Below are 12,837 nucleotides of genomic sequence, written 5' to 3'. Positions count from 1 at the left end.
GTCATCTGGCAGTCTCCGGCCACCTAAATTAGGACCCGGAGACTGCCAGATGACCCCGCTCGGAGCGCCGCACACCGGAGCAGCAGTGACGCGACGCTCGGCGAGGTAAGTAAGATGACACCTGGCGCTGACTCGAGTATAAGCCGAGGGGGGCACTTTTCACCCAAAAAAATGGGCTGAACATCTCGGCTTATACTCGAGTATATACGGTAATATTTTTGGAACAACTACTGTAGGGTTGCAGGTGTCCAATGTTCATTTACTTTCAAGAGCAAATGATGTCACCAGCAATAAAGTAGAAAATGCCTTTGCATTAATGCTTTTCTAGTTGACTTATAATTAATATACTCTATAATTTATTGATATCAATTAACGTTAAACTTTCCTGACCCAGACTGGTGTGTTGATTTAAAAATGAAAGTGAATGTTTTATAGTCAATCTGCTCATATAAAAAAGACATCCTAACATATATCATTTTAAAAAAATCATATACTTGTATTATATATATATATGTTTAATTAAAGGGATTCTAAACCTGTAATTGATACATAACTTCAAAGGGTAGCATAGATAGAAATATCTACCAGGTACTGGAGTCCTGGATCAGTAAATCTGATCCACAAATATTTGTTATTTTACACTCATTATACCAGTAGACCTTTTGTCATGCTGTTTTTTTTAAGCACAATTGCACTTTTTGTGGGCACAATTGCACTTTAAGGTCCAGGCCCTCACTTTGCCCTGGGGCCCTGGTAGAGCTTTTAACAAGCTGGCCTCAACTTGCTAGGCCTAGATCTAGTAAATATAAACTATTAATATTCTAAGTCTGTGGGTCAGATTCTGACACAAATATTGTGTCAGAATATCTCTCCCAGTAGTAAACAGGCATGCATTAAGTCTTGGTGGTAATCTTGTTTTTTGTTTACTTGGTGGTTCTCATGTACATATTGATCGCATGCTCTTACCTTTTCTGTTTGTTGCTAGAATATTGTTCTGTTGATTTCTTTGGCTTATGTCCTGAATTTTGCTTATTTTGACTGGTAGATGTGCTGCTTCCTGTCATTTGTGCTTGTTTCCATAGGCTTCAGTTACCAAAATAACCAAAATAAAAAAATGCTGGTATTGCCCTTTGGGGCATAAATCTGAAACTTTTATTCTCCAGCTGTCATTTAAATTTTTTGCTGATTGAATGCAACAGCACAACACTGTTTCTTTCAACCACTTGGCAAATGTATCCTCATTTAATCTCCATTCCTATCCTGATATTAACTTATTTCTCATACCTCATGTATCTAGTCTATTTCCCTATTGTGTCTTGTAATTTATACTTTCTCTTGTATAGCATTTGGGTTTATCATAGCAGTAAATATGTGCATTTTCCTCTGTGCCCATATGATGGCATAAAAATACACAAGTTTCCTGTACGTAGAACAACCTACTGGTTATCCATTATTTTTGTGATTCAAAATGTTTCAGTAACCTCAGACTGGTCATAGCTTATTTAGCTATTGATCCTATTGATCTACCGGCTGATCAAAGCTTAACGCCAAAAGTGGTTTCAGATATTAGGAAATTATCCAACAACTGAATGATGAATGATGGATGATTATCCAACAACTGAATGATTTCTGCAAGACATTGCATGAATATGCATGTTGTTGTGCTCTGAAGACATCCAAATTACCAACCTTAATTTGTGAGAACAGATCAAAACACCAGAACTTCTAATTTTTCAGCTGGTAGTGTCTCCAGAGCTTTTAAGTTGTCAAATGCCCAAATGCCTAGTCAGACAAAAGAGCATGTGTAAGGTCAGACACTCATGTTGGTTGAGCAGACCTAACTTACAATTGGTGTCCCAAGGTACCCCAAAAGTGATCATTAGGATTGGGGTCAAGGGTCTGTGCAAGCCACTCAAGTTTCTCCATACCAAACTTGTCAAACCCTATCTTTATGGACTTGCCTATGTGCAACAGTGGCACAATCATGCTGGAAAACTAAGCTATTTGTTTAGGATTGAACAATGGCCTAAAGCTGCATAAACGGTGCCCTTTACTGGAAACATCTGAACTCACTAATTTGGTGAGGTGTACAATTACTTTTGGATATAAAGGGGTTGACTTACTTCAGGAAAATAGGCTGCTCACTTTACTTTGCACTTTGCGTCCAGGGGCGGAAGGGGGTGTGGAGGTGCATTGAAGTGCACTTTTGTAGATTGCACTGGACCGGAGCGCAGGCACTGATGTGCCACGCGTTTTGGTGTGGGAGATCGCACTGGGGGGTGTGGCTGTTGTGCCATTGACTTCAATGCACCACCATGCACCCTCCCTCCTCTGAACGCACGAAGCCGGCCAGAATGTGATACAGTGAATTCCAGAGGCTGACACATTAGGCCCTTAGGCCTCCCACCACACTGCAATTCACTGTAATAACTTAGCACAATACAGCACTTTATAGTATTGTATATAGCACAAATTAGCAGCTGCTGCTGGAAACCCTTCCTGTTATAGGGAGTAGGCTGGCACATAGAAAACCCTTTATTGGCATTTTTAAGCCACATGACCACAGTTGAAAAGCCAGGAAGTGCATGATTGGTAGTTGGGCACTATGGTGCCAGACAATTTGCTTAGTTTGCCATTTTCCCTAACTATGAATGACTTGAGTTTTGGTCAAACTTGTGGTCTTTCTGAACCCGTAGCTCATCTCTAATTACAATCATACAGGCTTCCAAATGAAGATGTTGCATGTGATTAAATGGTTTAATGCCATTGAATGGCCCCCACGCTCGCCTGACAGGAATCCAACAGAACACCTCTGGAACATTATGGGGTTGATTTACTAACCTTTTAAACACACCACGAACGTGTATACACCTGTGTAGTGTGTTCCCTCCCAGCATGATCTATGGGAGGAATCGAAACACCTTTGTAGTGTGTACACACCCAGCAGGTGTGTTGTTCAAAGCCCTGCAATGAATTGCAAGGTAATGTGGTGTAAATTAGCTCTATGTTATGTTACTTGCGTTGATGAATGCAGGAATGTAAATGCATGAGCTAACCATTTTTGTCTAAACTGTGAAGCAACATTATATATGCATCATGTGCATGATTTTTCCATATATGGCATTAGTGGAAATATGCTTTTAGAGACTTTTTGGTTGATAAATACGTTTTGCTGTGTGAAAATCACACACACCTGGTGTGTGTGTGTGTGTTTAGGTTAGTAAATCAACCCCTATGTCTCAGTCCATCCGATGCTGCCAGGTTGTACCTCAGTCTGTTCAGGAGCTCAGTGATGCCCTGGTCCAGATATGGGAGGAGATACCCCAGGACACTATCCGTCGTCTCATTAGGAGCATGCCCCGATGTTGTCAGGCATCCATACAAGCACGTGGGGGCCATACAAACTAATGAGTACCATTTTGAGTTGCTGCAATGAAATTTCAGCACAATGGACTAGCCTGCTGCATCATTTGTTCACTTTGATTTTTAGGGTATCTTTGAATTCAACCCTCTGTAGGTTGATCATTTTTAATTTCCATTTTTGGCATCCTTTCGTTCCTAACACATTACCCACTCCAGTATACAGTAGATGTCCAGCATGATATTTTTCCCGATTGAGATCTGATGTGTTTTCAAAGTGTTCCTTTAATTGTTTTGAGAAGATTATATACTGTATGTATGTATGTATGTATATATACTGTGTGTGTATATATATATATATATATATATACACACACGCACACAGTGTATATTTATATATTTTATTGTTGTTTTCAATGTGAATGTAATTGGTGTCTGCAAAGACACATTTTTGCTTTTTGAGAGATTTAAAAATAATTCCACCATCAACTTGTGAGCATTTAAGTCATACTCATATAGGGCACTGTGAATTCATACTTTACTGACACAGATTTGGTTGCATATACAGTATATATATATATAGTTCTCTTAAACTGGTCTCATTAGGCATTTATGTTGGCATTAAACCAGTTGATAACATTGTAATTTTGGCTTCTGTTATTTTCTTTTTCAGGTGGTGAAAATGATGATTGTGGTTGTCGTAACATTTGCATTTTGTTGGCTTCCCTACCATATATTTTTTATTGTTACTGCCCTTGACATAAAAGTGGAAAGATGGAAATACATCCAACAAATATACTTGGCAATTTTTTGGCTGGCAATGAGCTCCACTATGTACAACCCTATAATTTATTGCTGTCTAAATAAAAGGTAAGGAAAAAAGTCAGGAAGACCTTGGTTTTAGATCTATCAATTAAAGAGCTTGATATGACAATTATCCTTCAGGAATTCAATCAACTGTTGTAAATGCTTAACAAGGCGGCAAAATGGCTCTCCGCAGGGAGTGAAAAAATATTTGGCGAAGTTCCAGATTGTGATTTCTGTCTTATAATTAGTGTTTGAAGCATTTGGAGTCAATGATCTGAAATAACATGGCTCACATGATATATCTTTGTCATAAGCTGTGACATGCCAAAGTTTTTAATATTTTAACCAATTTGTTTGTTTGCTTGAGTCAATTGCTTATTTTAGATCTACTTTTCCTAAAGTGAATTTGAGAGCCGAATATAAAAAATATTCAGTACATCTCTGCAATATATGCACATTTCACCATGTTTTTCCCTTTAAAAACACTGCAATTACAGAAAAATCCCTACTAATGTCTAAAAAAAAATCAAGTGTGCTCTTAACTTCCTGTTTGAGCCGACAACCCAATTCCCAAGCAGTGTTGTCAGCCCTTCCTGCTGGACTACAGAGCTCCACCTATCCCCCACCCCTCTCTTTCCCACTCAGCACTAGTGATGGGCTTGGGCGTGTTGTCAAGCACCTCATGCCGAGCCCGCCAGGAAGCCGTCAGCGCGCAGGGCCAATCACAGGCACTGAGACGTGTTCCCTGACCGCAGCTGCAGAGATCGGGAAATGTCTCAGTGCCTGTGATTGGCGCTGACAGCTTCCCGGCCGGCTCGGCACGAGGTGCTTGCGAACACGCCCGAGCCCATCACTACTCAGCACGCATAAATTGATTTCCCAACAAAACAATGCTGCTTCTTTGACTCCCAAGGACCTGCCAATGCACTGGGTGTGGGGAAAGGGCTCTTGGGTGATATAGCCCTGAGGCTGTTCCCGTGTCAGTAGGAACTGACCTCCCAGCGGCTGCCCCTGCAAGAATTTTAGAAGCTTAGTGATGAAGTCGTCTGTGTCAGTACTATTCTGCTGGTCTCTTACCAGCAAACTCACATCCTTAAAGTCACAGAAATGCTGAGGTGTTTTATGGGTTGTGCAAGAATAACAGGCAATATTTTATAAAGACATTAATCTTTTCTCCAAACAATTAACCCCTTGCCGTCCCATCGTAAAAACACGGGCGGATGGCAGATGCTTCCCGGTGGGTGAATGAACATTTACGTGATTTTTTTCTACCTGTGTGCGCCCCCTAGCAGGCGCGCGCAAGCAGGATCCCACCGGGAATGTGAACAGCCGTTACCGGCTGTTACATACAAGCATTCGGCTGGCTCTATAGCATCTATATGCATGATACACAGTGCCAGGTCCCCCCTCTGCTGCGCACCCCCCACTCTGCTGCCGCTGCTGGCCCGGGATCGCGCACACTGGCACAGCAGCTCTCTGTACTGAGAAGGAGGAGAGATCAGCATTCCCCCACTGCTGATCTCTCCTCCTTCTCTCTCTAAAGGCAGAAGCGATGTCTTCATCAGCTTCTTTGAGGGTTCCAAGGTGACATTAGGGGTCTTGTGGACCCCTGATGTCTCCATAAAGAGGATATGTCATTGTTTTTTGGCTATTACATAGGGGGATTTTAAGCCCCCTATGATAAAGCAATCAAGTTAAGTGAAAAAAACATTTTTTTTAAAGGTTAAAAAAAAATGAAAGTCCCATATTCAAAAAAATAAAAAAACACACAAAAAAGTTTTAAGTCCCCCATGTGCATGCACTTATAGACGTAAATACGCGTTGAGTGCACCTACGCGTGAAAACAATGATTACGTCACACACGTTACATATCGCCGCAAACATCTCAGGGAGAGCAATAATTTTAGGGCCATTATTCACTGATAACACTAAACTGATGAGCGGTAAAAGCTTTTAAAGCGTCGTCCATGGCCAATTTTAGGCATGGTTGTTTTTTTGCGATTTCGTGGACGCACACAATTTTGAAGCTTGACTTGATGGTGTCTATTTACCCGACGTGACCCTGTCTTTAATATTTCGCCAAAAAATTGGGTGCTGATAAATGTTTTATAGCAACGTAGAGAAAACAGTTTTTTTTTTTCAATTATATAGTAAAAAATAAAAACCCCAGTGGTGATTAAATGCCACCAAAAGAAAGCTCTATGTGTCCCTAATAAATGGTATAAAATTAATTTCAGTATAGCATTGCTTGATGGAATAAATGTCAGTAACAGTACCGCAGCGCTGCATACTGAAAAATGGCCTGGATGAGAAGGGGGTTTAACACCCCGGTCAGCAAGTGGTTAAGATACTACAAGGAAAATTCAGAAACAATGTTTACTGTTTGAAGAATTCCGTTGGGGATACTGGACAGTGGGCAGATTCTGTAACCATACTACCATATTTGACAAAAATACCTAGAGACAGGGCTTTTTTGATTTTGGCACAGGTCCTTTTAAAAGGTCCATACCACCAAAAAAGTCATGCAAAGCCTTTAATAAATTCTCCCTGGGTGTTTGCAAGTTCAAATAAAATCAGTGTAGCAATGACAATACATAACCACTTTGTGATACTTATTACTTTAATTACAAATAAAAAATAGATTCGAAAGAATAATATAACATTTACACATACATAAAACACTGGGAATAAGAGCACTGGCTAAAAAAGCTTATCATGTAAAAAGGGCAGCAATTTGTGGCAGGCCTAATCTCTGTGGTATAAGTGGTGATTTTCATGACATTCTTTGTCCCTATCTCTTTTACCTCTGTGTGTCACAATTGAACAACAGATGATGACATAATTTTTTTTAAATATTGTCCTATACTGGAGACTAGGCAGGTTTTATCTTGAAATAAACATTAGAGCGTATTGTCTGAGCAACAATAGCCAAGAATATTAAGGTGTAGCTGGACAGTATTTTACCCCTTCACGACTGGAGACATACACTGTACGTCTCCATCGAGAAACCCTTAAGGTCTGGTAGGAATTTTAGGAGGGACCCCATTAAAAAAAACAAAAAAATTATTCCCAATCAGACCCGTGATCCGAGCACAGGCCTAGCAGGGCAGGAAAGGGGGGGGACGAGCGAGCGCCCCCCCCCCTCCCTGCCATATCAGGCCACATGCCCTCGGCACTGGGAGCATGCTTTTCCAGGGTCGCCCCGGGAAAAGCACCTTGTCTCGTTCCAATTCCCCGACCTATTCACTAAAGGGTTAAAATGAATTTAAATAGAAAGTCCAGACTTTTAGAAAAAAATCCTTTAATTGAAATAAAAACACAACAAAGGCTTTTGACAAGTCCTTTATTATTTAAAAAAATAAACCCGAAAAAATTGATCCACCGACAAAATCCAACGGTCAATCACGACATCCAGCGTTGTCTACAATGACGAGAACTCGATGAAATACAAAATAAATAGAAATAATTTTTAAAAAATCTGATGCCTGTTGACCTGTCCGCGACGATCTCCCGCTGCAGAATGGCATTCCGACAGATGCCGGCAAAATATAAACAATTTGGCGGAGCTAGCTCCGCCCAACTGTTTACATTTGTCTGGCACCTGACAAGAATCAGTTGTGTGAGCCATGTTTGGGCAAAGTCATCATTACTTTGCCCAATCATTGCTCTCACAGTGTACTGTGCTGTGATAGGGTAAAGTCTTGCACTTGACCTGTAGTCAGGTGCATTGCTTTACCCAATCAGGGCTTCACAAGGCACTGTGAACCTTGTGGGGTGCTCGGCTGGCGAACACCTCGCCGAACACCCTCATAGTTCGTGTGTTCACGAACTGCCGATGTTCGAGTCGAACTGTTGCTTGACTCGAACATCGAAACCATCCCTAATCACTGGCTCTTGATTTTTCCTGCCTGATGTCTCCTGACAGCTGTGTGACTCTACTGAACACAGTTAAAAGGTCACACAGGACATTATGGATCCTGTAAATTTGCCAATACTGCTAACTATGAAACCACAGGATTCACTGCCAATCCACCATTCGGTGAACCCAATTCTCATCCAGAATGACAGTATCTATTAACACTTGTAATTGTCAGGTACATTGTCAGGAAATATTAACTATATAACAAAAAAAAATAACCTATAGCCTATAATAAAAAATAAAAAAACACCCACTGGGCTTTAAATAAAGCAGTGTACAATATAAAAGCCTGTTATGTCCTTTACAATATACAGTATATATAAATTATTTAGGTATGCAAATTATTCATAAAGTTAACCAACACATGCTGATGTTGGTAAATTTGACATGAATATCTAGGCATCAATAACCTCTGGTCACAAAAGTGTTATTTTAAAGGTTTTTGTTTTTTATTAAACAAAAAAAATGAAAATCCAGTGGAAGAAAAAGGGATGCATACATCATACAGAAAGTGCCCACCCACACATTGTATTACTTCAACATAGGATTGCAAGGCAACAATATTTGAGTCCATTATTTTCCAGGTGAAAATGCCTTCTATGAAATAACTTTTAAAGAAACCAGGAAAAGCATTTCTTACTCAAAAACAAATCTTGTAGTGGAGGGATAACTCTCCAGCTGGCTCTTATCAAAGCTTTTTGAGGCTTACTTTGGCTTTAGAACTGTTTTCACTTGACTGAACTAGTACACTGACATGGAATTTATATTATGGCCCCTAAAAGTGCTTGGTATTTGTGAAATCCTACTGTATCTGTGTGGTAATGTTGGTATAAACAGTTGTTGCTTTCTAATGTTGAGTATACAAGGAACATCTTAGTTAAGTGGTAAGTCTGAAAAGCTAAAACACAATAAAGTTAAGAGTTTATTGAAAAGATTGCAATCTAACTGAATGTTTAATTCAATTAAACATTTGCCCTTGAACAGCATGTACATTGTCAATAAGAAGGCAAACAGGCAAGTAAGAGTCCTTTATTGCAGAAAAGATATAGTATGTCTGTGCTGCAATAAAAAGCCTGCATGATCATGTTTTTTAATTTTTACGTAAAGTATAATTCCCCTTTCACAGCCAAATTGGCATAACACCTATGTTATATGTGTTACATGTTCCCATTCACATAGCATACGCTAAAAACATCTCTAAGAACACTTCTTGCAGTTTATAGCTTTTACTTGGTTTAGGGTTTCTTGGCTTCTTACGGGTTCTCTTTCTTCTACTTGCTTCTACTTTGAGGCTTCTACTTGCTTCTCTTTTTTTAATGCATGGAAAGGTTGTGAGGGGTTAGGGGTTTGTTAACCCTCTCTGTACTGTGCTGGCTCATTTCATTATAATTTGTAAAGTAGATTTCAACACTATCTGTCCTAACAAAGGGTTAACAAAGTTAAAAGCCTGGTGTTTGCATTGTATGTTAATGAAGTTAATAAGAGAAACACAATCCACAAATTTCAGTCCTAAGTCTTTCCATAAGGACAGATCACTGTGAAGTTTCTCAGAAAAAACTTTGATTCAGCCATTTTACCTGCTGAAACAAAACATCTTAAAGGTAAGGTAAATATTTTTTAAATAATTGATTTTGTTATGCTGTGTGAATGGGAACACAAACATATTGGTTGTCTCAAATGTGACTGCAAAAGTAAAAACACACTTTAAAGTTCCATTTTTAATGAGAGCTAGGTTTGGATTGGCCAGTGGCAGGACAATTTTACATCATCTAGAACAGGGACAGCCACAGTGAACTATTGGTCAATTCCTAACTGCCCAACAAAGCCGTTTTTTTGAAAAGGCATGCTAAACCTACCTTAAAAAAGGCCTTTTTTTCAAACTGAGATAAATCATATTGTGGTGCTGCTTCTGTATGTAAGGCAAGCTAAATAAAAAAATTAATCTATTTCACAGCCAACTATACGCTTCCAGTGTATGCTTTTGCTGAGACTGTCTGTAAAATTCATACTGTTCTGTAACACAATGAACAGCTTAACGTATTCCCAAGCATGTTAAAGGATTTATGTATTTTTAATGTGGCCTTCAAACCGCATAAGAAGACCCACTTGCCACCTTATGGTAATTTTTATTTTTTTGCATTGGTACATGTGCCACATGGTTATGTCTAGTTTCCCATGCATTTTTAACAGTAATTTGCCTATAAGTCCTAAAAAAGAATTGAACAAGATTTTCCCCATAGACTTCAGTGGGATCTGCTTCTAACCCTTACCCTGTGAGAATACATGGAACTTCTGAGTATAGAGGAGCATGTGACCTGCTCCCCTGTGATGGTGCCTGGGCGAAGCAGACAATCACTAGGCCAGAGCACTGCCACATGACTGTAAGAGAGATGTCACTCTTAGACCCTGGGTGCCGATTAAACTGATCTCAAGGCCAGCTGCAAACGAGCAAGGAGCTGCAAAAGAGTGCACATAAGTGTATGGGGTCCAGAGAGGCCCTTTTCCAGAAGCACTGTCACCTTGCCATGCACGGGCAAATTGACAGTGCCTCTTTAATAAATGAATAATTTGTTATATCAGCAGGAACTTTGAGGTAAAAGTCAAAAGACAGCCCAGGAGGCAGCCCCTGCTGGTGGCCAAAACCCCCTACTCAATTACATGGCAAAGCAGTGCAAAAAACAAGAGCAAAAGTATTTACACATACATGCAGAAACAAGTGGCAGGCACTCCAATGAATGCAGAGTTAAAGATTTTATGGTGATTACAAATAAATAACTTTTTATAATCGCCACACAGAGGAAAATTAAGGTTCAGGTGTCATTTTGTCTCAACGTCTGCAGGGAGTTACACACACATTATCCCTCCTGTTGGGTCACTGTTGTTGCTGTGGGACCCTAATCTAGTATTGTTGGTATTGCAAAAATCACCTTTCAAGAACAGTACAGAGATGCCGCTGCTGACATTAGCAAAAAAGAGGCTGTCCCAGTGGCCATCAATTTGGCATGCAGATTCACTGTTCCTGTTTCTGGAAGACCAACATAAGGGCCTTGCAGTGTCAGCCACTACAACCTCACACTGAAAACAGCAAACTATTGCTCAATCATATGCCATGAAGCACAGAAAACTACCGTTTCTGTTTAGAGCACATCCTACTGGACGGTTAATGCATCCTGTCCTTTCTGCCATAAGGCCTCATTTTGCAGGTTTGCAAGGTGGCTACTTGGTCATCAGTTCATACATGCACCAAATTTTACAAGATGATTGTGGCAGCATCAACAGATGCCAGTTTTGGAAGCAGCAGTTTGATTGGCCTATTCCTTTTTTACGATTTAGGGTTTTTTGTTCTGTTATTTGCCTGCCCTGTAGTGGCATTGCTTTGGGACATTCCAATTGGCAAATAACTAAAGCAAAGCCTTATGCTCCAATGAAAAAAAGAGAGTAGGATTTTTTGGTACTCACCATAAAATATTTTCTCTGCATTTATTGAAGAACACAGTACCCACCCCTCTGATTTGCTGTTGTCCTATTGTGTTACTACTTTTTTCTTGTTATTTTCCCTGCTATGCCATGTACCTGAGCTGTCTATAGCAGTGAAGGGGGTAGTGCACCTAGCATCCTACTCTTGCAAGTGATAATATACCCAGTCAATTATTTAAAGCATAGCTGTGTTCTCCAATAAATGAAAGAGAAAACCCATGTTGTGCTTGCCTGACCTCTGAAAGCATTGAAATCTGATTGCCTGTAGGGGAATTTAAATCCTTTATGGAATAAGGTCATCAGTATTGCATAACATTCAATTAGTAGAATGATCTGATTCTTTATGCCTGCAGTGGCTTGTGGCGAATTGTTAAATAAACCAGTAAATATTAAATGTAGCTTCCACATTTCTAAAACTACCCTATTTTTATCTAGGTTCCGTGCTGGCTTTAAAAGAGCATTCAGATGGTGTCCATTTATCGAAGTATCCAGCTATGATGAACTAGAGCTTAAGTCTACCAGATTCCACCCAACAAGGCAGAGCAGTCTGTACACAGTTTCCAGAATGGAATCAAGCATGACAGTGGTGTTTGACCCAAATGATGGTGAAACCTCCAAGTCTGTTCATAGTCACAAAAAAAGAGTTCCATCCAGCGAATCAACGTTAAATGGATGCTCCCGTAAAAACTCCACAGATGCCTCTACAAATTCAGTTTTCATCAGCTCACATTGTACATCCATAGATTGTTATTCATGAATTATACATCAAATTCTATTAACTACATCATAAAACATTGTAAAACGTAATTGTTTCAGCATATTATAAAACAGGCATGAGAGATAAATCTGTTCTTTTTTAATGCTTGAATAATTGGTTTTAAATGTTGGTATTCTTTAGCAACTTCATACATTTCAACGTAACATCAAAATGTGCTAAGGGACTTAGAGAGTCCAATATTTCATACTAACTAAAACAAATGAAGAGTAGAGTCGTAATGTCTGTGTGTTTGCTATTTAGTAGTTATTGTGTGCTACAGTACAATGTATGACCTGCCTTATTAACGTTAAGCTTTTTTGGCAGAAATTATAAAAAAAAGAAATGTCCTTATACAATGACAAAAAAAGGTTTAAAATGCAGTTTTATTCAAAATACTAAAAAAATAAAATGTATACACTGGACTTCTGTTGTAATAACTTCATGAAAACTAAAATCATCATCCTCATGGTTAATGTTTAATATCATTATTTATCATCATCTTAATTTGAAGCACTTT

The 12,837-nt window shown here is 39.4% G+C and overlaps 1 protein-coding gene across 1 annotated transcript in view; it reads left to right on the top strand.

The window, feature by feature from the left end:
- The window catches only part of LOC108798605 (neuromedin-K receptor-like), a 168,449-nt gene extending 156,060 nt beyond the window's left edge, over positions 1 to 12,389 (top strand). The window contains exons 11-12 of the mRNA XM_018570363.1: positions 4,034 to 4,230; positions 11,999 to 12,389. Of these exons, the coding sequence (XP_018425865.1) occupies positions 4,034 to 4,230; positions 11,999 to 12,320 (519 nt within the window). The 3' untranslated portion in view covers positions 12,321 to 12,389. The remainder of the gene's footprint in view (positions 1 to 4,033; positions 4,231 to 11,998) is intronic.
- Positions 12,390 to 12,837: the final 448 nt, after the last annotated feature.

Source organism: Nanorana parkeri, unplaced genomic scaffold (genome assembly GCF_000935625.1).
Source record: "Nanorana parkeri isolate BGI_ZX_2015 unplaced genomic scaffold, ASM93562v1 scaffold1519, whole genome shotgun sequence".
In the NCBI taxonomy this organism is placed as follows: domain Eukaryota; kingdom Metazoa; phylum Chordata; class Amphibia; order Anura; family Dicroglossidae; genus Nanorana; species Nanorana parkeri.
This window is presented reverse-complemented; position numbering and strand designations above follow the sequence as displayed.